This window comes from Pan paniscus, chromosome 4, assembly GCF_029289425.2.
Source record: "Pan paniscus chromosome 4, NHGRI_mPanPan1-v2.0_pri, whole genome shotgun sequence".
Lineage (NCBI taxonomy): Eukaryota > Metazoa > Chordata > Mammalia > Primates > Hominidae > Pan > Pan paniscus.
Genome location: NC_073253.2, coordinates 36,346,977 through 36,372,100, shown reverse-complemented (window position 1 = coordinate 36,372,100; position 25,124 = coordinate 36,346,977). Strand labels below are relative to the sequence as shown.

Sequence of the window (25,124 nt, the reverse complement as noted above, 5' to 3'; positions counted from 1 at the left end):
GATTTCTCTGCATGGCTCCCATACTCTAAGCTGACCTGGATCACAGCCTACTGACACAGTGATTATAAGCTTGAGCTCTGAAATCAGACAGGCCTGAGTTTGACTCCATTCCTCCACTTAGGAAGTGCTATGCTTTGAATGAGTTATATTACTCTCTAAGCACCTACTTCTTCATCTAGAAATTGGGGATAATAGTAGTACCTATTAAATGGGTAGATATATGTAAAGTGCTTGGCACAACAACTAGGTTACAGGAAGTACTCATAAATTTTTGGTTGTTACTGTCATAATCATTCTCCATTATTTTCTCCATGGAGGCATCTGGAATGGACCATTCTCTCTCTCTCTGCCTATTCAAACTCTAGCATCCTTCCGCCAACAGCTCAAGCCCCAGCTCCTCTGTGAAGTCTTCTCACACGACTCCACTCATATTTCCCCTCCCTACTACGAAACAGCACTTACTGTCATTGTCAATGTCACACCATTTAGAAATTAGTTGTATAAAGTCTTACACTATTAGCAAGTGGGTTGGATAGCTAGCCTTACTGCTCAGATAAGAATGTAAACTCTTGAAAGCAGAACCTGGAACTTTTATATGTGCGTAAACACAGAGGTGACACTGCTTATTACACAGAAGATGCTCAGTAAATGAAGGTGAGTTGAGGTTTTTATTTTACCAAAAAAGTATTAATGCAAGTTCCCAAGGTGACAAATATATACCCGTGGATTGAAGAATGGGCCTGAATTTTTATAATTATTTACAGCTTCCTATGTATTTTTCTGGATTTACAACAAAATCCCTAAGTAGAAGAAATCAGTCCATGGATCCCCAAGAAAACTAGAGCCAGCTCCCGCTCAAGTTTCAAAGGCTCTGAGGTGTGATGCTGTTAAAAGCATCTATTTGCCCAAAGTTGTTCTTATCTTCATAGTCACTCACAAGTCACAATATTTTAAACAATTATTCCCAGGCCCACAACAATTACTTTTTTTTGTGGAGGTCAATGGTGATAGAGTCGCTATTGTCTGTTTTTCAGAGAAGTCTGCTGAGCTGCCTTGTGGATGGGGACACTGGGACTATCACACAAGTATTAGGACGAGCATTTGCATGTGTGGTGAATGTTTTTCCTAGGAAAAGAGTAGTAGAGGATGGGAGGTGATCAGAAAGATTACTAAAAAATTTCAATCATTCCAAAGTGACTGCATGGAATTATGGTCCCCAAAGATGTCCTAATCTCAGAACCTGTGAATATGTTACCTTACATGGCAACAGGGAGTTAAAGTTGCCATGGAATTAAAGTTGCTAACTAGCTGACCTAAATATAGGGAGATTATCCTGGATTATTGGAGAGGGCATAGGTTATGAGCTCTAAAAGTTAAAGAAGGAAGAAGAATAGACTAGAGTGACGAGAGAGAAGGAAAAGGAGGAGAGATTCAAAACATGAGGAGGACTCAAACCACTGTTAAAGGCTCTGAAGGTGGAAGGAGAAAGTCAAAGAATAAGGGGCAGCCTCCAGAAGCTAGAATGAGCCTTAAGCTGACAGCCAGACAGTGAGGGTCTTGGTCATAGGACCACAGGGAGTTGAGTTCTCCCAAAAAACCCAAATGGCCTCTGCATTAGCCCTAGAAGACCAAATAGCCCAATGCCTACTTTAATGCCATTTCTGGCATCCTGGAACATCAATAATGGTGAGGTACAGTTTACCAGCACAGATAATCAGTGTAGCTACATCACAGTAAAACAAGGCACATTATTTGGTGTTAGTATTAATATCTGAATAGTCTCTTTCAAATATAGATAAGCATTCTGGATGTCATTTGGAGCAAAAAACCTCCTATGTCCTTTACTATATATGTTACAATTTTAATCAAAGTGTAGCTGTTTAGTATAATAAAAATAAAACACTACAATCATTAATGGTTAATATTTTGTTATAAATATGATTGCTGATATTGTAATAATATATATACTTAAGAACTTTCAGAGTTGGAAAATGAATGAATAGTTAATGAAAGAGAAAATGTTACTTTGGAAGGCCAAGGCGGGTGGATTGCCTGAGGCTAGGAGTTTGAGACCAGCCTGGCCAACATGGTGAAACCCTGTCTCTACTAAAAATACAAAAATTTGGCAGGCGTGGTGGTGGGCACCTGTAATCCCAGCTACTTGTGAGGTGGAGGCTGAGGCAGGAGAATTACTTGAACTGGGAAGGCAGAGGTTGCAATGAGCTGAGATCACGCCACTGCACTACGGCCTGGGTGACAGAGCGAGATTCTGTCTCCAAAATAAAAAATAAAAATAAATAAATAAATGAGAAAATGTGGTAGATAGATAACTTTAGGAAGAACCTTGTATATTTATGAAACTATAAATATTTATTAAAATTAAATAATAATACATGGCAAATAGATTATATAATTTTGATTTTTCTAGTAGTATATGGTAAACTAGCATTCATCACTTTAAACAAAATGACCTTTAAGCATCACATTTAATTTTTGATTATTTAATTTCATTTTTAAGTCATAAATTTTTCAAAAAAAAGGAGATGAATTAAAAGCAGAATTTCAACTTTGCTCCCTCAATAATTAACGGTACAAAAAACTCCAAAATCATATCCAATAGCTTGCATAATAAATCACCTTCAATTTAAACATAAAGAATATAATATGAAGAAAAGAAACTATCAGAGGAAATAACGAGGTTCTCAAAACATATTGTATTCTCAGTAATCAAAATCAAAGACTGCTTTAAAAAATAATTCCTCATGATTTTCAGAAGCTAAAATATAAATGAAAAATGTGTCATAATAATTGCTACAGACTGCTAACCATCTTCAGTAGAAGAAGGAGGATTCTTGACATTCCTGATGCTCATTAACAGACTATTGAATTAGGAAATAAGCCACTTCGTCCTGTGTATAGTCAGCCTCATTCCCTACTGTTTCCCAGGGCCTAGCAGAGAGCTTGGCCCGTGGCAGGTGTGCCGCTGATGAGTGAACAAGTGAATGAATGAATGAATAATAAGCATAGGTAGAGCAAATAGCCTGATGAGAGTAACAAGAGGAAATAGAAGCCATAAAAACAAATAAAAAGCAAACCGGAGACCAAAGGCTAGAAATGGTTTAATCTCTAGCCACTTAGCTATTATTATATCACACAACCTAATAACAATAAAGCACTCAGTATGTGTCAGGAAGTGCTGCAATCTCATCAGTACTATCGGGTAGTTATAATTTTTATCCACACTTTGCTGATGAAGAAAATAAGGCACTGGAAGTTTAAGTATCTTACCCAAGATTGCATAGGCATCAGTGAGTGTTGGACCCAGGCCATCTGCCTCCTGAGTATTTACAAAAGTCCCAACGTCCCTCTCTGGGTCTTTTTCGTTCCCTCTCCTCCCCTCTCCTCCCCTCCCCTCCCCTCCCCCCTTCTCTCCTTCCCTTCCTTCTTTCCTTTTCTTTCCTCCTTTCTTTTCTTTCTGTCTTTCTCTCTGTCTCTCCCCCCCACCTCCCTCCCTCTCTCTTTCCCTCCCTCCCTCCCTCTCTCTCTTTCTCTTCCTCCCTGCCTCTCTCTCTTTCCCTCCATCCCTTCCTCTCTCTCTCTTTTTTTTTTTTTTTTTTGGTGGATTCTCACTCTATCGCCCAGGCTGGAGTGCAGTGGCGCTATCTCAGCTCACTGCAACCTCTGCCTCCCGGGTTCAAGGGATTCTCCTGCCTCAACCTCCCAAGTAGCTTGAATTGCAGGCACAAGGCATCATGCTGGGTAATTTTTGTATTTTTAGTAGACATAAGGTTTTGCCATGTTGGCCAGGCTGGTCTCGAACTCCTGACCTCAAGTGATCTGCCTGCCTCTGCCTCCCAAAGTGCTGGGATTACAGGTGCGAGCCACTCTGCCTGGCCAGGGTCTTTATTTCTTTCTAAGATCAGATGATCTTGTAAGATCCTTACAACTCCTAAGACAAAAAAAAAAGGGTGGGGAAGGGATAGGTGTAATACAAAATGTCAAGTTGCCCTTAACCCTTAACTTGAATCAAAATAAATGAACCTCTGCTCACATAGGAAGCTGTCTTTCTCACTTACCTCAAGAGATTTCTCAAAGCCTGCAGGTCTCACTGGTGCCTGCTAATTCCCTCATGATTTTATTTTGCATCTCTAGTCAGCAGAGTCCTGAAATTTGATAAGCCCTGCATAGGTCTTTATGCTTAGACAGGGCTCACCTAGCTACTTGTCCAAATAGGAGTCCTAACAGTAATGCATTCAATAATGTTTGTTTGCAGAGTTCACAGACACATTAATAATTAGTTTGCCTTTGTAGATTTTATATCTTTAAATATTTGGCTAGACGACTGTAGGAGACAGCAGATACGGGTACCAGATAAGAAGAAATGTAAGTAAATGCACTTTTTTTTAACAGCTTGTGACAACCTGAATTTATTTCAGCCCCTTCTTCTTGCTGTCACTGTAGTTTCCAGGTGATTATTTCTACATAGAATCTACTTTTCATTTTGCTTCATCCTCCAGTGCAGCCTGTCCAACATAACATAGCTCTTGCCTCTCAGAGAATTTTGGCTCCAGTGAGTTCTGAGAGGAGCATAAAATATAAGAAACGGATTCATCTTAAATGTGACCTTCAAAATGGAGTGCAAAAGATGAGATTAAAGTAAGCCCAAACAAATTGGAAAGTTTCTTGCAATTTAGTCAATAAATATGCTCAGTTCAAGGAAGTTCGATATATATATATATATGTAAGATATATGTATATATCTTACATATATATGAGATATATATCTTACATATATATGTAAGATATATATATGTAAGATATATATAAGATATATATATCTTATATATGTAAGATATATATATCTTATAATGAATATATATATTCATTAATTATAAACTCATAGAAAGGCCACAGTGCTCTCTTCTCACAGAATTGTGAAAATCATGATTACTTCATGTTTCTCCTGCTAAAAGTTCATAATATCAACAATAAGACATTATAGCATAGTATATATTAAGTACTATAATAAAACATTGAAGATCTGTTAAACATAGAGATTGAGAGGCATTTTTTCCTTCGACTCTGGGATTGTGAATTCAATGGTTTGACACAGAGAATACAAATGCAAGATCCTTTGGTGCGGGGTGGGGGTGGTTTTAAAATGTATTGGTTATTGATTTCGGAACTTCTAGTTCCAAAATGGTAACACAGACACAACCTAGGTTCACTCCTCTCCACAGAAAACCAAAACAAATATAAGGTGCCAAGATTATCACCAGCAACATCGCAGAACTCAAATATGAGGATGATTCCATTTCCAGGGTCACAGAGAAGTGAAAAACTCTAAGGAGATGGTAAGAGAATCGAACGTCCATATCTGCTACACGCCCCACCCACTGTGGCCCAACTCATGGTTTCTACACTGGAAAAAGTGAGATGGAGGTAAACAACCAGCTTCCCCACCATCCTGGGTTCCCTGGCAGGAGGCCTGCCCATGCTTTAACCCATGGGAAGCAACACAAGTACCCAAAGGGCAACACATCCCTGAGAACAGCCAGAGACAAAGAGGGGAGGTGGGACTACCACCCCCAGCCCTGGAACCTCTGCTTCGTAACTCAGCCGGGGACACCAAATCAGCATGGCTGTTCAGTAAAATGTATTGGTTATTATTTTCACTCAATAAAATAATCAACAAATTAGTACCTATTACTAATAAAATTTTAAAGTGACCCAACATGCTCTCAGTGTGGACATTAACAGGTGAAATCTAAAGAGGTGGCATGAATTAATGACTGGCTATGGAAAAGTTCATTCAAGTCTCATTATTTTGAGGCATGGGTTGTAATTTTCCTCTATGATAGATGCGCCAAATAAATGCATAATTGCAAAGAGTAATAGAATGTGGACACACTCACTGATTTATTCACGTAACAGCTTTTCCTTAGCTTTGTCAGAAATTCATTTAAGTGTCTGAAGAACCTAGTGAGATTGATTTCCTAGCACATATAACTTTGTTCCTGGCACAGAATTTCTATAATATTTTATAAGTCTGCCAATTGCATAAGTATATTTAAAACCTTGAATGAGCTCTCTCTTTGCCAACTACCAGTTTTGAAGGAAATTCTTATATGTAAGGGGAAAAGGGATGTAAGATTTAGAGGAATTAGTTAAGATTATTAACTCCATTTGAGGATTAAATCACATGTAATATTGTGAAAGCTCAGATAATAAGTGCTAAAAGTTTAGACTCTGCAATAAATTGCTCTATTTGTCTAAGTAGAAATGTGTTATTGAACAGGATCCGGTCACTGTCCCTTAATGGTTGTGCTACTGATATCTGAGGCAGGACACTTCACTGCAGGACTGGCCTGAGCACTGCAGATGCCTGTTCACTAAATGGAAACTTCACCCTCAAGTCACTGTGACAACCAAACCACTTCTGCTCTCTGTCTCATGTGTACTATGAATCTATGCACTCTGATGCACTACTGCTATGTGGATTATGTGGGTACTCTGGCCATGGGCTTCACTCTTTCCAGCTCTTTGCAGATGTATCCATGCCATGGGGAGAACATGAAAGGCTTTCATTAGCACTGACAACATCCTGAAAACTGGCAGTATTACAAAACCATCAGCTTTCCTAGTAAAAAGAGTTCTCAACATCAAGTGGTCCAAGCTCTCCTATGTATTTCTTTTTTTTTTTTTTTATACTTTAAGTTTTAGGGTACATGTGCATAACATGCAGGTTTGTTACATATGTATACATGTGCCATGTTGGTGTGCTGCACCCATTAACTCATCATTTAGCATTAGGTATATCTCCTAATGCTATCCCTCCCCTCTTCCCCCGACCCCACAACAGGCCCCGGTGTGTGATGTTCCCCTTCCTGTGTCCATGTGTTCTCATTGTTCAATTCCCACCTATGAGTGAGAACATGCGGTGTTTGGTTTTTTCTCCTTGCGATAGATTGCTGAAAATGATGGTTTCCAGCTTCATCCGTGTCCCTACAAAGGACATGAACTCATCATTTTTTATGGCTGCAAGTATTCCGTGGTGTGTATGTGCCACATTTTCTTAATCCAGTCTATCATTGTTGGACATTTGGGTTGGTTCCAAGTCTTTGCTATTGTGAATAGTGCTGCAATAAACATACATGTGCATGTGTCTTTATAGCAGCATGATTTATAATCCTTCGGGTATATACCCAGTAATGGGATGCCTGGGTCAAATGGTATTTCTAGTTCTAGATCCCTGAGGAATCGCCACACTGACTTCCACAATGGTTGAACTAGTTTATAGTCCCACCAACAGTATAAAAGTGTTCCTATTTCTCCACATCCTCTCCAGCACCTGTTGTTTCCTGACTTTTTAATGATTGCCATTCTAACTGGTGTGAGATGGTATCTCATTGTGGTTTTGTTTTGCATTTCTCTGATGGCCAGTAATGATGAGCATTTTTTCATGTGTCTTTTGGCTGCATAAATGTCTTCTTTTGAGAAGTGTCTGTTCATATCCTTCGCCCACTTTTTGATGGGGTTGTTTGTTTTTTCTTGTAAATTTGTTTGAGTTCATTGTAGATTCTGGATATTAGCCCTTTGTCAGATGAGTAGATTGCAAAAATTTTCTACCATTCTGAAGGTTCCCTGTTCACTCTGATGGTAGTTTCTTTTGCTGTGCAGAAGCTCTTTAGTTTAATTAGATCCCATTTGTCTATTTTGGCTTTTGTTGCCATTGCTTTTGGTGTTTTAGACATGAAGTCCTTGCCCATGCCTATGTCCTGAATGGTATTGCCTACGTTTTTTTCTTCTAGGGTTTTTATGGTTTTAGGTCTAACATTTAAGTCTTTAATCCATCTTGAAATAATTTTTGTATAAGGTGTAAGGAAGGGATCCAGTTTCAGCTTTCTACATATGGCTAGCCAGTTTTCCCAGCACCATTTATTAAATAGGGAATCCTTTCCCCATTTCTTGTTTCTGTCAGGTTTGTCAAAGATCAGATAGTTAAAGATATGTGGCATTATTTCTGAGGGCTCTGTTCTGTTCCATTGGTCTATATCTCTGTTTTGGTACCAGTATCATGCTGTTTCAGTTACTGTAGCCTTGTAGTATAGTTTGAAGTCAGGTAGTGTGATGCCTCCAGCTTTGTTCTTTTGGCTTAGGATTGACTTGGCAATGTGGGCTCTTTTTTGGTTCCATATGAACTTTAAAGTAGTTTTTTCCAGTTCTGTGAAGAAAGTCATTGGTAGCTTGATGGGGATGGCATTGAATCTATAAATTACCTTGGGCAGTATGGCCATTTTCACAATATTGATTCTTCCTACCCATGAGCATGGAATGTTCTTCCATTTCTTTGTATCCTCTTTTATTTCATTGAGCAGTGGTTGGTAGTTCTCCTTGAAGAGGTCCTTCCCATCCCTTGTAAGTGGGATTCCTAGGTATTTTATTCTCTTTGAAGCAATTGTGAATGGGAGTTCACTCATGATTTGGCTCTCTGTTTGTCTGTTATTGGTGTATAAGAATGCTTGTGATTTTTGTACATTGATTTTGTATCCTGAGACTTTGCTGAAGTTGCTTATCAGCTTAAGGAGATTGGGGGCTGAGACGATGGGGTTTTCTAGATATACAATCATGTCATCTGCAAACAGGGACAATTTGACTTCCTCTTTTCCTAATTGAATGCCCTTTATTTCCTTCTCCTGCCTAATTGCCCTGGCCAGAACATCCAACACTATGTTGAATAGGAGTGGTGAGAGAGGGCATCCCTGTCTTGTGCCAGTTTTCAAAGGGAATGCTTCCAGTTTCTGCCCATTCAGTATATTGGCTGTGGGTTTGTCATAGATAGCTCTTATTATTTTGAGATACGTCCCATCAATATCTAATTTATTGAGAGTTTTTAGCATGAAGCGTTGTTGAATTTTGTCAAAGGCCTTTTCTGCATCTATTGAGATAATCATGTGGTTTTTGTCTTTGGTTCTGTTTATATGCTGGATTACATTTATTGATTTGCGTATATTGAACCAGCCTTGCATCCCAGGGATGAAGCCCAGTTGATCATGGTGGATAAGCTTTTTGATGTGCTGCTGGATTTGGTTTGCCAGTATTTTATTGAGGATTTTTGCATCAATGTTCATCAAGGATATTGGCCTAAAATTCTCTTTTTTGGTTGTGTCTCTGCCTGGCTTTGGTATCAGGATGATGCTGGACTCATAAAATGAGTTAGGGAGGATTCCCTCTTTTTCTATTGATTGGAATAGTTTCAGAAGGAATGGTACCAGTTCCTCCTTGTACCTCTGGTAGAATTCGGTTGTGAATCCATCTGGTCCTGGACTCTTTTTGGTTGGTAAGCTATTGATTATTGTCACAATTTCAGAGCCTGTTATTGGTCTATTCAGAGATTCAACTTCTTCCTGGTTTAGTCTTGGGAGGGTGTATGTATCCAGTAATTTATCCGTTTCTTCTAGATTTTCTAGTTTATTTGCGTAGAGGTGTTTGTAGTATTCTCTGATGGTAGTTTGTATTTCTGTGGGATCAGTGGTGATATCCCCTTTATCATTTTTTATTGCATCTATTTGATTCTTCTCTCTTTTCTTCTTTATTAGTCTTGCTAGCGGTCTATCAATTTTGTTGATCTTTTCAAAAAACCAGCTCCTGGATTCATTGATATTTTGAAGGGTTTTTTGTGTCTCTTTCTCCTTCAGTTCTGCTCTGATCTTAGTTATTTCTTGCCTTCTGCTAGCTTTTGAATGTGTTTGCTCTTGCTTCTCTAGTTCTTTTAATTGTGATGTTAGGGTGTCAATTGTAGATCTTTCCTGCTTTCTCTTGTGGGCATTTAGTGCTACAAATTTCCCTCTACACACTGCTTTGAATGTGTCCCAGAGATTCTGGTATGTTGTGTCTTTTTTCTCATTGGTTTCAAAGAACATCTTTATTTCTGCCTTCATTTCATTATGTACCCAGTAGTCACTCAGGAGCGGGTTGTTCGGTTTCCATGTAGTTGAATGGTTTTGAGTGAGTTTCTTAATCCTGAGTTCTAGTTTGATTGCACTGTGGTCTAAGAGACAGTTTGCTATAATTTCTGTTCTTTTACATTTGCTGAGGAGTGCTTTACTTCCAAGTATGTGGTCAATTTTGGAATAGGTGTGGTGTGGTGCTGAAAAGAATGTATATTCTGTTGATTTGGGGTGGAGAGTTCTGTAGATGTCTATTAGGTCCACTCGGTGCAGAGCTGAGTTCAATTCCTGGATATCCTTGTTAACTTTCTGTCTCATTGATCTGTCTAATGTTAACAGTGGGGTGTTAATGTCTCCCATTATTATTGTGTGGGAGTCTAAGTCTCTTTGTAGGTCTCTAAGGACTTGCTTTATGAATCTGGGTGCTCCTGTATTGGGTGCATATATATTTAGGAGAGTTAGCTCTTCTTGTTGAATTGATCCCTTTACCATTATGTAATGGCCTTCTTTGTCTCCTTTGATCTTTGTTGGTTTAAAGTCTGTTTTATCAGAGACTAGGATTGCAATCCCTGCCTTTTTTTGTTTTTCATTTGCTTGGTAGATCTTCCTCCATCCCTTTATTTTGAGCCTATGTGTGTCTTTGCACGTGAGATGCATCTCCTGAATACAGCACACTGATGGGTCTTGACTCTTTATCCAATTTGCCAGTCTGTGTCTTTTAATTGGAGCATTTAGCCCATTTACATTTAAGGTTCATATTGTTACGTGTGAATTTGATCCTGTCATGATGTTAGGGTTATTTTGCTCGTTAGTTGATGTAGTTTCTTCCTAGCCTCGATGGTCTTTACAATTTGGCATGTTTTTGCAGTGGCTGGTATCAGTTGTTCCTTTCCATGTTTACTGCTTCCTTCAGGAGCTCTTGCAGGGCACGACTGGTGGTGACAAAATCTCTCAGCATTTGCTTGTCTGTAAAGTATTTTCTTTCTCCTTCACTTATGAAGCTTAGTTTGGTTGGATATGAAAGTCTAGGTTGAAAATTCTTTTTTAAGAATGTTGAATATTGGCCCCCGCTCTCTTCTGGCTTGTAGAGTTTCTGCCGAGAGACCCACTGTTAGTCTGATGGGCTTCCCTTTGTGGGTAACCTGACATTTCTCTCTGGCTGCCGTTAACATTTTTTCCTTCATTTCAACTTTGGTGAAGCTGACAATTATGTGTCTTGGAGTTGCTCTTCTCAAGGAGTATCTTTGTGGCATTCTCTGTATTTCCTGAATCTGAATGTTGGCCTGCCTTGCTAGACTGGGGAAGTTCTCCTGGATAGTATCCTGCAGAGTGTTTTCCAACTTGGTTCCATTCTCCCTGTCACTTTCAGGTACACCAATCAGATGTAGATTTGGTCTTTTCACATAGTCCCATATTTCATGGAGGCTTTGTTCGTTTCTTTTTATTCTTTTTTCTCTAAACTTCTCTTCTCACTTCATTACATTCATTTGATCTTCCATCACTGATACCCTTTCTTCCAGTTGATCAAATCAGCTACTGAGTGAGTCTTGTGCATTCGTCACGTAGTTCTCGTGCCGTGGTTTTCAGCTCCATCAGGTCCTTTAAGGACTTCTCTGCATTGGTTATTCTAGTTAGCCATTCATCTAATCTTTTTTCAAGGTTTTTAACTTCCTTGCCATGGGTTCGAACTTCCTCCTTTAGCTCGGAGAAGTTTGATCGTCTGAAGCCTTCTTCTCTCAACTCATCAAACTCATTCTCCATCCAGCTTTGTTCCGTTGCTGGTGAGGAGCTGCATTCCTTTGGAGGAGGAGAGGCACTCTGATTTTTAGAATTTTCAGTTTTTCTGCTCTGTTTTTTCCCCATCTTTGTGGTTTTATTTACCTTTGGTCTTTGATGATGGTGATTTACAGATGGGGTTTTGGTGTGGATGTCCTTTCTGTTTGTTAGTTTTCCTTCTAACAGTCAGGACCGTCAGCTGCAGGTCTGTTGGAGTTTGCTGGAGGTCCACTCCAGACCCTGTTTGCCTGGGTATCAGCAGTGGAGGCTGCAGAACAGCGGATATTGGTGAACAGCAAATGTTGCTGCCTGATCATTCCTCTGGAAGTTTTGTCTCAGAGGGTTACCCGGCCATGTGAGGTGTCAGTCTGCCCCTACAGGGGGATGCCTCCCTGTTAGGCTACTCGGGGGTCAGGGACCCACTTGAGGAGGCAGTCTGTCCGTTCTCAGATCTCAAGTTGCGTGCTGGGAGAACCACTACTCTCTTCAATGCTGTTAGACAGGGACATTTAAGTCTGCAGAGGTTTCTGCTGCCTTTTGTTCGGCTATGCCCTGCCCCCAGAGGTGGAGTCTACAGAGGCAGACAGGCCTCCTTGAGCTGCGGTGGGCTCTACCCAGTTCGAGCTTCCTGGCCACTTTGTTTACCTACTCGAGCCTTGGCAATGGTGGGCGCCCCTCCCCCATCCTCGCTGCCACCTTGCAGTTTGATCTCAGACTGCTGTACTAGCAATGAGCGAGGCTCCATGGGCATAGGACCCTCTGAGCCAGGCGCGGGATACAATCTCCTGGTGTGCTGTTTGCTAAGACCATTGGAAAAGCGCAGTATTAGGGTGGGAGTGACCCAATTTTCCAGGTGCCGTCTGTCACCCCTTTCTTTGAGTAGGAAAGGGAATTCCCTGACCCCTTGTGCTTCCCGGGTGAGGCGATGCCTCGCCCTGCTTTGCCTCAGGCTCGGTGCACCACACCCATTGTCCTGCACCCACTGTCCGACAATCCCCAGTGAGATGAACCCAGTACCTCAGTTGGAAATGCAGAAATCATTCATCTTCTGCATCGCTCATGTTGGGAGCTGTAGACTGGAGCTGTTCCTATTCGGCCATCTTGGCTCCACCCCTCCTATGTATTTCTTAAATCTGTCCTCTTATCTCCATCCACCTTCCCTCTGCCTTTATTCAAGTGCTCCTTATCTTCTCTCCTCTCTTTATTGTCAGAGCCTCCTAAAAGGTCGGCCTGCTTCCAATCACCCTCCATTTCAGTTCTAAAGTGAAAATCTGATCTTGCTTAAAACTTTTAAGTGCCTCACTGTCACCATGAGACCCTTCACAATTCCTCCCTGCATGTGCACAGGCCCCTTCTGAGTGGACCCCTGGGTCATGCTCTCTAGCCTCACATCTCGCTGCTCTCCACCTTGCAGTCCAGGCTCCAGCAATGCAGACCCCCCTCCAGGACTGCTCTCCCAACCTCCCTGTCTTTGTTTATGTTCCTTTCTCACAGGCTAGAATGCTGCCCAATCTCCTCCCAACCTGTGTTCTGCTTATCTGGCCAAGCCATTCCCAACCTTTCCATCTCAGAAAGCCTCCCCACACCCTGGGCTCTGAGAGGTGGCTTTTATTGTGTGCAGACAGCACCCTGGGCTTCATCCTAATATTCCCACTGCATAATAATAATACATGTACCTGTCTACTTCACTAGAGTGTGAGTTTCCTAAGGGAGCAATATGTCCTAGTTATCTTTTTATCTGCAATGAAAGACGGAGTGAATAAATGAATGGTCAATCAACTTGCATTTAACAGATAATGAAACCGAGGCTAGACTCTACATATAACTCATTGGCAGGAAAGTTGGGACTCAAACTCTGATCATGTTCTATCAGAGAAGGATTAGAAGTGTCATCCTTGGATTTAAAAAACCTGGAATTAAAAAGTGCTAGCTAGAGTAATCAGACAAGAGAAAGAAATAAAGGCATCCAGATTGGAAAGAAAGAAGTCAAATTATCCTTGTTTGCAGATGATACGATCTTACATTTGGAAAAACCTATAGCCTCCACAAAAAAACTATTAGGACTGATAAGCAAATTCAGTAAAGTTACAAGATACAAAATCAACATACAAAAATCAGTAACATATAAAAATCAGTAACATTTCTATGTGCCAACAGTGAACAATCAGAAAAAGAAATCAAGAAAGTTATCCCTTTTACAATAGCTACCAATAAAATAAGATACCTAGGAATAAGTAGTAAGTAGATCACTACTTAACCAAAGTAGTGAAAGGGCTCTACAATGAAAACTATAAAACATTGATGAAGAAAATTGAAGCAGACACAAAGTAATGGAAAGATATTTCATGTTCATGATTGGAACAATCAATATTGTTGAAATGTCCATACTACCCAAAGCAATCTACGGATTCAATGCAATCCCTATCAAAATACCAAAGACATTCTTCATAGAAAGAGAAAAAATAATTCTAAAATTTATATGGAACCACAAAAGACCCAGAATAGCCAAAGCTATCCTGAGCAAAAAGAACAAAACTGTAGGAATCACATTACCTGATTTCAAATTATACTATAGAGTTATAGTAACCAAAACAGCACGGTACTAGCATAAAAACAGACACCTAGACAAAAGGAAGAGAATAGAGAACCCAAAAATAAATCCATACATCTACAGTGAACCCATTTTCAACAAAAGTACCAAGAACAGACATTGGAGAAAGGATAGTCTCTTCAATAAATGGTGCTGGGAAAACTGGATATCCATATGCAGAAGAATGAAACTAGACCCCTATCTCTCACCATATAGAAAAATCAAATCAAAATGGATTAAAGACTTAAGTCTAAGAACACAAACTATGCAACTACTAAAAGAAAACATTGGGGAAACTCTCCAGGACATTGGACTGGGCAAAGACTTCTTGTGTAATATCCCACAAGCACAGGTAACCAAAGCAAAAATGGACAAATAGGATTCCATTGAGTTAAAAAGCTCCTGCACAGTAAAGAAAATGACCAACAAAGTGAAGAGATAAGCCATGGAATGGGAGAAAATATCTGCAAACTATCCATTTGACAAGGGACAAATAACCAGACTATATAAGGAACTCAAACAACTCTATGGGAAAAAAAAATCTAATAATCTGATTAAAAATGGGCAAAAGATCTGAATAGACATTTCTTAAAAGAAGACATATAAACGGCAAACAGGTATATGAAAAGGTGCTCAACATGATTGGCTATCAGAGAAATGCCAATCAAAACTGCAGTAAGATATCCTCTCACCCCAGTTAAAATGGCTTTTATCCAAAAGACAGGTAATAATGAATGCTGGCGAGGATGTGGAGAAAAGGGTACTTTTGTACAATGTTGGTGGGAATGTGAGTTAGTACAGCCACTATGGAGAACAGTTTGGAGGTTCCTCAGGAAACTAAAAACAAAACTACCACATGATCCAGTAATCCCACTGCTAAGTATATACCCAAAAGAAAGAATATCAGTATATCAAACATACACTTGCACTGCCATGTTTATTGCAGCACTATTCACAATAGCCAAGATTTGAAAACAACCTAAGTGTCCATCAACAGATGCATGGATAAAGAAAATGTGCTACATATACACAATGGAGTACTATTCAGTCACATAAAAGAATGAGATCAACCACGTGCAACAACATGGAGGGAACTGGAGGTCATTATATTAAGTGAAATAAGCCAAGCACAAAGACAAACATCACATGTTCTCACTTATTTGTAAGAGCTAAAAATTAAAACAATAGAACTCATAGAGGTAGAGAATAGAAGGATGGTTACTAGAGGCTGGAAAGGGTAGTGGGGTGAGGGTAGGGGGGAAGTGGGTATGGTTAATGGGTACACAAATATACTTAGATAGAATGAATAAGAGCTAGTATTTAATAACACAATAGGGTGACTACAGTTAACAATAATTTATTGTACATTTTTAAATAATCAAAAGAGTTTAATTGGAATGTTTGTAACACAAAGAAATGATAAATGCTTGAGGGCATAGATATCCCCATTACCCAGATATGGTTACTATGCATTGTGTGCCTGTATCAAAATATCTCATGTACTCCATAAATATATATTTATACCTACTATATACCCATAAAAATAAAAAATAGAAATAAAAAAACAAACCCAGAATAGTATGTGTGTAATGAGAAAGACAATATTTGTTAACAGTGGTATTAATCACACACTGCAGAAGAAATGGCATGAATCAATCAAGGTTGTGATTTATATGCAGTAAGAACATGGAAAGCAGAATAATTAAATTTAAACTTTTCTCGTCAGCTTTTTGAAGAGTCTATTTCTAGAAACAGGTGCATTTACCTGAAATGAAAACTACCTAGGAGAGCTTGAACTTCAAACCCAGTTGGTTTCCAGCTGTCATATATATATTCCTCCTAGTGAGGAGGATATATGTATAAACATAAATACATGTCAAATTTAAATAACCACATACATTCCTTGTAAGGTAAATTCCTAAAGTTTGAATAAGAGTTACCTTAGCTCAGAGGTTCTCAAATTTCTGTGTACAAAAGAATCACCTGAATTCTTGTTAAAAATGGAGATTTTTGGGCCTCTGGGTTTCTAATTCAGCTGGGCTGTGATAGAGTCTGAGAAATTGAATTTTTAAGATTGTGGTGAAATTCACATTACATGAAATTAGCCATTTTAAAGTATCCAATTCAGTGACATTTAGAACATGCACAATGTTGTGCAGCCATCACCTTGAAAACTGCATTTTTAACAAATGCTCCACTGCTGCAGGTGGTCCCCAGACAGCGCACTGAGAATAACTATGCTAAGATGATGGGTAGAGGTGGCAAGGAATGAATCATGGATTTCTCTCAGATTATAACAGAAATAAAAGTTAGCTTTATCAAACATCAAAATCTAAAAATTATGCCTTTGCCTTTACCGATCACCAAATATAATCCGACACCAGGAAGCTAGATTGTTTTCATGGTTTTCTGTACTAATGGACTCAACATTTATTGATTTGAATGCAACCAGTATTCTTATCCTTATAAAGAAGTACAGGGCTAAGTGAAGTAAAGTGAGAGAAGTGGGAAAAAATGAATCACTGCTCTGTGATTAGTTAGTCCAGGTCCTTGGGTTATAATTACATTATTATAGCACATTATTAATTTCAACTTCAGGAAATGAAATTGTCAATAAACACAGAAGGCTCTGGAGAAAGAAATGCAAATTAGGTTTCTCCTTATATTCAAACCCTCATCTAAATGTAAGTAAAACTAATTATTCTGGTAAGGCTTAATACAGGCTGGGCATGGTGGCTCATGACTGTAATCCAAGCACTCTGAGAGGCTGAGGTGGGTGGATTGCCTGAGCTCAGGAGTTCGAGACCAGTCTGGCCAACATGGCGAAACCTTGTCTCTACTAAAAATACAAAAATTAGCCAGGCATGGTGGTACATGCCTGTAATCCCAGCTATTTGGGAGGCTGAGGCAGGAGAATCACTTGAACCCGGGAGGCAGTGATTGCAGCAAGCCAAGATCATGCTACTGTACTCCAGCCTGAGTGACAGAGCGATACTCCATCTCAAAAAAAAACAAAACAAACAAAAAAAAGAGTTACTATAAATACACAATGGCTGCATTAAGATGTTGAGGTCAATCACTGTTTTCAGGGTTGCAGGATCGGTTTTCATAGTATTAACTCATGACCTAGTTACTCAAGAGTTGTCCCTAACCTTAACTCATTTTACTCCAGGTCAGATTCCTGTGCAGGTTCCTGGAATTTAGCAACTACAAAGATCAGCCATGGTGACAAGCATCCAGATTACAATGGTGTCTTCCTAACAGCCACTAGTGCTGCTTCTCTGAACCACTACCCTGCGAAAACAACAAACACAGAACAAGATGAAACCCCATCACAACATAAGAAACCAAGATGGACAGACAGCTTATAATGCCAGAATCTTGGAAACATGTCCAGAAACTACAAGACCAGAGAAGCTGGGCTGAGGAAACAAGAACTGGCCCACCCTGCTTTGCCTCATGACACAGAGCCCTTCACCTAGATTAAGAGAGGCAGGAAGACAGCCTGAGAAGGGATGGCACTAATTTAAGCAGAGGAGAATTATTACCTCCTCTACTTCTATGTGCTTAGAGATCACAACTCCCAGAAGACAATAGGCAGGAAAAGAGAAGGTCTGGCAGTGCTGGCACACTGTATCCTGAGGAATGTCCCCAAAAATAAAGCCCTGAAAATGTGGAGATAGGAAGAGTCTGGGGTTCTTTTAGCCTGTCAAAGAATTAGAGCGCCAAAAGAGAAGAAACTGTAACTAGGTGGGTCAGGTTCAATAGAGTAGAACACTTAATGCCTATATGCCACCAGGAACTCTGTGAGGTGTATGCATCAACCTGACCTCAAGCTGCAGATCTGAGAAGGAATCAACCAGGAAACAGTGACCAGAGGCCACAAGACGGCCACACATTCTGTGTGTGCAGATCCTTCACCACTACACTCCAAGGAATAGCATCTAGCTGGCAATGACTTCCTATAAAAATAAAGATTTTAGAAAAGTTCTATTCAGAAAGGTTCAGGAAAAGGATGGGTCCTGTGAACACAAGCGTAGAAATGCAGTACAATGGGATGAAATAAACGGAAAAGAAAATGAGATGCAAAAAGACAACTGATTAGGGTAATTGGGTTTTGACCTCAAGTAGATCTGGGTTTGAATTCTGGCTTTTTCAGTTGTTAGCTGTGTGGCCTTGGACTAATCACTTAATTTCTTTAAGCGGCTCACACTGATAATCCTAGCATTTTGGGAGTCTGAGGTGGGAGGATCACTTGAGCCCAGGAGTTTGAGACCAGTCTGGGCAACACAGCAAGACCCTATCTTTATTTTTTTATTTTATTTTTTAAAAAGAAGTTTTGATTTCTTCATTGGTAAATGGGATCAAGAAACCATTTACTATCTCACAGGGTTATACTGAGGTTTAATGCTTATTAAATACTATACTATATTAACAAGCTTGGAAGAAAAGGGTACGGATTGAAACAGAGACAGCATTGCAAAAAAACTAAAAATACAATCAACAATAATCTATGTTGGAGATATTAAGGTGAAGGATTAAAATTGCAAAAGTGTCTAAACTGGTAATGCAGAAGAGCTCCAAAGGCTGAGAAAAAGGACCAAAAAAATGAAAAGGATGAGAGAAAAGCTGAATCAGGGATTCAACACAGTAATTAAAGATATTTTTGAGACATAAATCAAGTAGAACAAAAGCAATAAGCTAAAATATGAACAAGGAAAGCCTCCTGGAGTGAATAATCATCTCAGCATGCAGTTCCAGGGCTCACTATGTTTCAGGAAAAATTAATTTCAAAACATTTTAAAGACACACACCTAGATATAATTCAGCAAAAAATGTAAACTATGGAAATAATTTTTAAATGCCTCCACAAAAGGCTTCAGGGACCAGCTAAACAGAAAGATCTTTCCAACATTCTATAAACTATTCCAGAGCATAGAAAAAGATGGCAAAACTAACCACATTATTTTATGAAGTGAGTACAACCAAGACAACAAAACCTGACACAAAAAAGAAACCACTAACTCTACTTCCACTTCTGAATTGATGCAAAAATCCTAAATGAAACCCCAGCAAACTGAATTCATCAGTATAATAAAAATACATAGGCACGGTCAAGTTGGATTTAACCTAACAAAGCAAAGATGATCCAAGATTAAGAATCTATTAATATAGTATCAAAATATAAGACAATCCTATTTAAGGTGATCCTCATTTTCTCAGTGAGAAGCTCCAAATGTTACTACTACCAGCTTGAATAAATATAGATGTTTACGAAATAGTCAACTATCTGTTTGAAAGTACAATTATACATACACATTTGCAATCATATAATAAAAGAAATATTTATCTTAAAATATTTTTCCATTCTCAAATATCATGAAAAAAAATTGTATTCCACCTCTTCCCATGCACTCTTCTTTCTTTCTTTTGAAACAAGGTCTCGCTCTGTTACCCAGGCTGGAGTACAGTGGCGCAATCTCAGCTCACTGCAGCCTCAACCTCCTAGGCTCAAGCAATCCTCCAGCCTCAGCCCCTCCAGTAGCTTGGACTACAGGCACATGCCACTACACCTGGCTAATTTTTGTATTTTTTGTAGAGACAGGGTTTCACCATGTTTCCCAGGCTGGTGTTGAACTCCTGAACTCAAGTGACCTGCCTGCCTCAGCCTCCCAAAGTGCTGGGATCACAAGCATCAGCCACCAGACCCAGCCTCCCATGCATTCTTGATGGGAATGTTATCACAAGAGCCACTTAGAGATATTTAATACAGTCTTCCAGAACTAGCATCTTCACTTCTGTCTGAGCACATTTAAGCCCACGTACAATACATTAATCCATATATACTTTCACTTTAGAAAATCATTTGTCCTGAAATTGTCTAATTGTGATCTCTAGAACAAACACTTGTTTTATAAACTTATGACTTCCAATTCTTGCAACAATGAGGTCATTTCCCAGGAATAATTTTGCTACATCAGTGTTAAATGTCCTAGCATCTTTTTTTAAATTGATTCTTTCTAGTGACTTCTCAAGGCATTCAAAACCAGCACTGATCAAAATGCTATGCCAGGATATTCAAAATAAATTAAATTGAGAATGACTCCCAGAATCTGAGAGATCTTGTTAAGCGCTGAAATATGTCTACCTTTTTTTTCTGAAGAGTAAGTTTTGGGAGAAAAACAAATTTTAACCTTTTTCACAGCAGGACATACTTAGAAAATTATAGTATTTGGATAGCACCCACACAAGTGAACAAGGCTACTCAGGGTAGATGCTATTCTGGCCCTGCCCAGGCTCCTCAGCAGATCAATATTGCAGCACACCATATGGAAAGCTCTGCTATACCATGAGGTCCTATGAGAACACTGAGATCATCATCTGGGAGGCAGGATACTGTAGTGGAGCCAGGCTCTGCCTGGCTGCGTGACCTGGGGCAAGTTACTTATGCCCTTTGTGCTTCAGTTCTCACATCTGCAAGATGGGACAATAATAGTTCCCAGAGAATCCGTTATCATGAGGATTCACTGAACTAATTCGCATGAAACACTTAGAACTGCGTCCCACACATAGTAACTGCTCAACAAATGCCACATTCATTAACTATGCCTGACTGAAAGCAAAACAAAACAACTCGTGAAAAAACAAAACCACAAAAGTATGAGTAGAATACCAAGATGAATTCCTCAACATGTCACCTCACCCCTACATGGTCATGTTACAGTAAAACTCAGATGACAAGCCCTGACCTGGCACTTGGAGTTTCCAATCAAATTGTTAGATTTCAGCCAAGAATCTCTAGGGATTTGAGAAAACCAAACCACTCTCATTAAAGACAGACTATAACAAAGATATAAACAAACTGAAAAAAAGAACTCAAAAGGAAGAGAGATAATGTTGGCAATATCAGCAAACTTTAAAAAAAGTATATACATACATATATATACACACACACATAATACACACTTAAGAGTAATGGTTAAGGGCACAGGCTTTGGGGGAACACGTTATGACATCTATAAATTAAAAACAGAACTTTACAAAAAAGGAATTATCAGAAAACACAAAAGAGTTGCTGGTAATTAACAGACATGGCAGTTAAAATAAATTCAATAGGAAGCTTACAAAACAGTAAGATTTCCCAAATACTAGAAGAAAAATAAAGAAAACAGGAGAGGGGAAAAAAACTAAGAAAAATTAGAGGACTGACCTGGTGACCAAATAATAGGAGTTCTGTACAGAAAAAATAGGGGAAGGTGGGACGGAGGGCCACACAATTCCAAAATAAATCATATAAGAAAATTCCCCATAACAAAAGGATCTGCATTTTCAGATTGAAAGTGCTCTCTGAGTACTCAGCATGATGAATAAATGATGATCTACACCCAAAGCACATCACAGTGAAATTTCAGAAAACCATCTCTAATGAGAGGGGGAAGTTGCATATGTAACAGATTAGGAAACAGAATGGCATCGCCATAATGAAAATGATTTTCAAAAGTAATCTCTGAGATTATGAGTTTTATTTCTCCCTTTTCTAATTTGTCTATAATAACATATAAAACTTTTACTGTCAGAAAAAAAATATTTTCTTTTGAGACACAGTCTCACTCTGTTGCCCAGGCTGGAGTGCAGTGGTACAGTTTCGGCTCACTGCAACCTCTGCCTCCTGGATTCAAGCAGTTCTCCTGTCTCAGCCTCCCGAGTAGCTGGGACTACATGCACTCACCACCATGCCCGGCTAATTTTTGCATTTTTAGCAGAGAAGGGGTTTCACCATATTGGTCAGGCTGGTCTCGAACTCCTGACCTCAGTTGATCCACCCACCTCGGTCTCCCAAAGTGCTGGGATTACAGGCGTGAGCCACCGCGCCCGGCCCCAAAAACAATTTTAATACCAAAAAAAAAATCTAAACTTGGAGACACTTGCATAGATTTAAATGGCTCCATTATTTGTCTTCATAATGTCACAATCTGTCTCTTTGCAGTGATACAGAGACCCTTCTAGTTGGTGGGAGTTGTGACCATAGAAGATGTCTGGGTTGTAGAGAGAGCTGGGAACAAGCCGCTCTAGGGATTCACTACACAGCAGCCCTGTATATGAGTGATGTCCACTCATACTTACTCAGTTAGTGAACATGTGTTTTCAAGCCACAGTCCCAGAATATTTTGATATCTGAGGGAAGGGGGGAAGCCCATCATTCTTTTTCCTTAGATACATCTTTCCATCCACAATTATCATGTCTCCACTATTGCAGTTTGCATTTATTTTAATAAGGCAATGCTAACCGCTCCAATCTGTCTTCATTCCACTTATCAAATACCATGTCCTAGGCTTTGCCAAGAGATGATTTTCCTATTGACAGACTTACCTGTAGAAAAGATGAACACCGTGTTGTTCCAGAGCCCACTGCTTTTTAAAGCTGCAGTGACATTTCCTACTGCTTCATCCATAAGGGACACCATTCCTGCATAGTGATGCCTGTTCTTGTCTTGGATAAAGTCATATGGCTTTAAGTATTCCTCAGGGACCTGAAGGGGCTCATGCACAGACTGGAGAGCAAGGTAGAGAAACAGAGGCTGGAAAGAAAGTTTGTGCAAACCAGTTAAGAGGATATTGAAGCATTAAATATAGAAGGATAAGACAGTTCAGATTTATGCATTAATAAAAATAATATCAAGACAACCTACAGAATGCATTGAAAGTATTTGTGAATCACATGTATGATAAGGGACTCATCTCCAGAATATATAAAGAACCCTTACAACTCAATGATAACTCAACTACAAAATGGGCAAAGAATCTGAATAGCAATTTCTCCAAAGAGGATATACAAAAGGCAATAAACACATGTAAAGACAGTCAACATCATCAGTCATTATTAAGATGCAAATTAAAACCACAATGAGGTAACACTTCACATCTGTTAGGATGGTGATAATTTAAAAATGGAAAAGAACAAGTATTGGTGAGGATATGGAGAAATTGGAACTGTCATTCATTACTAGCAGGAATGTAAAATGGCACACATAGCCACTTTGAAGAAACATTTTGGCAGTTCCTGAAATTGTGAAACATAGAGTTACCATATGACCCAGCATTTCCATTCCTAGAGAAATCAAAGCATACATCCACCCAAAAACTTGCATGAATGTTCATTGCAACATTATTCATAATAGCCAAAGAGTAGAAACAACCCAAACATCTATCAATTGATGAATGGATAAACAAAATATGGTATATTTTCAGCAACATATGGCAATAAATGAAATAAAGTATTGATACATACTACAACATAGATAAACCTTGAAAACATCATACTAAGTGAAATGAGTCAATCGTAAAAGTCCTCATATTATATAATTTCATTTATATGAAATTCCAGAAATATAGGCAAATCTATAGAGACAGAGAGTGGTTGCCTGGGGCTGTAGGAAATTGTGGGGGAGAGGAATGGTGAGTGATTGCTAACAGATACAAGGTTTTTTTGGGGGGATGATGAAAATGTTTTAAACTTAGATTGTGGTATGGTTGCATAACTGAAAATTTACTATTGAACTGTATACTTTAAATGAGTGAATTTTATGATATGTAAATTTTGTTTCAATAAAGATATTAAAAAATATAACAAAAGACACAAGAAAAAAATTGAAAATAAAAGCCAGAGTCCCAGAACAGCCTCAATGGACCTAATCCAAACAAATAATAATATCAGTAATGGCAACCACATATTAAATGTTGTCTACATACTAGACAGTATGATAATAATTTACATATTCTATCTCATTTAATGAAACCACCCTATGTTATAGCAATTTTACAGATGAGTTAACTGAAGCTTAGAAAGGTTATATGTGTGACTTGTCCAACTCCACATTAATTGAAGAGCAATTTCCTATTGGAAAACCCACTATTACGATATGGATGTGTACCAATAGAGGCTTTAGCTTTTTGCTTTAGCTGAAAATAAGCCCTCATCTTTTAGAAGAGGTTTAGTATTTTTAAACTATATTTTATGAGAAAAAAAGTGAACACCATGCCTTGTTAGTCTTTGATGCAGGACCAAACATAAGACCAGTTTAATTCCTGAAACTAAGAAGTATGACACACTGATTCTATTTTACCACTTACATCAATTTGCAACATTTAACATCAGTGGCATACCAGGTCAGCTTCTCCTTTTTAATGAGCCTTTCTGAAGGCATTCTCTTCATAGTGCTACAGAATTCTTTAATGAGTTGAAAACCCTCAAAGAGACAACAACTAGTTTAACCCAAAAATAAACATATAATTCTGTTAAAGTATTTGAGGCATTTAAATCTCATAAATGAATGAAAATGGTTAGAAACAGACTTTGGTGGGGGGGGGGGTGCTCGTATTTCATTCTTCACTGTTGACAAGTTATTTTAAATTTTATATTACACATCCTTGTAATGCAAAAAGGAGTATCCATACATAGAGCTCAAATAGACTCCCCAAAAGTTTATTTATTGTTCAGGTCTTTGGAACTCAGAAATATGTTTTCCCTAAACTCACAAAGTTAAAAATAGCTGCTAAATGTCAAAATCGTTGCTTTAAAATCTATTAAACTAAGGAGGCAGGTGATGGAGTGAAAATGATGATAATGTAGAACCTGTACTTCCATTATTTCCATGGGAAAACATTCCAAATTCCCACTCCAAAAGTCTATTCTATAACCTCTGACACCATTTCAGTTCTGCCTCTGCTTCCACTCGACACATATACACCTTCTACTCTAGCTGCATGGTCATGCTAAAGCGTCTATGTTCGTGTAGACCATGGTGCAG

The 25,124-nt window shown here is 38.9% G+C and overlaps 1 protein-coding gene across 3 annotated transcripts in view; it reads right to left on the bottom strand.

The window, feature by feature from the left end:
* ARSB (arylsulfatase B) overlaps window positions 1–25,124 on the bottom strand; it is a 208,582-nt gene that overhangs the window by 156,285 nt on the left and 27,173 nt on the right. For all 3 annotated transcript variants that reach the window (XM_034959910.4, XM_034959909.4, XM_034959911.3), the window contains exon 4: window positions 22,688–22,895. In XM_034959910.4, coding sequence (XP_034815801.1) covers window positions 22,688–22,895 — 208 coding nt within the window. The remainder of the gene's footprint in view (window positions 1–22,687; window positions 22,896–25,124) is intronic.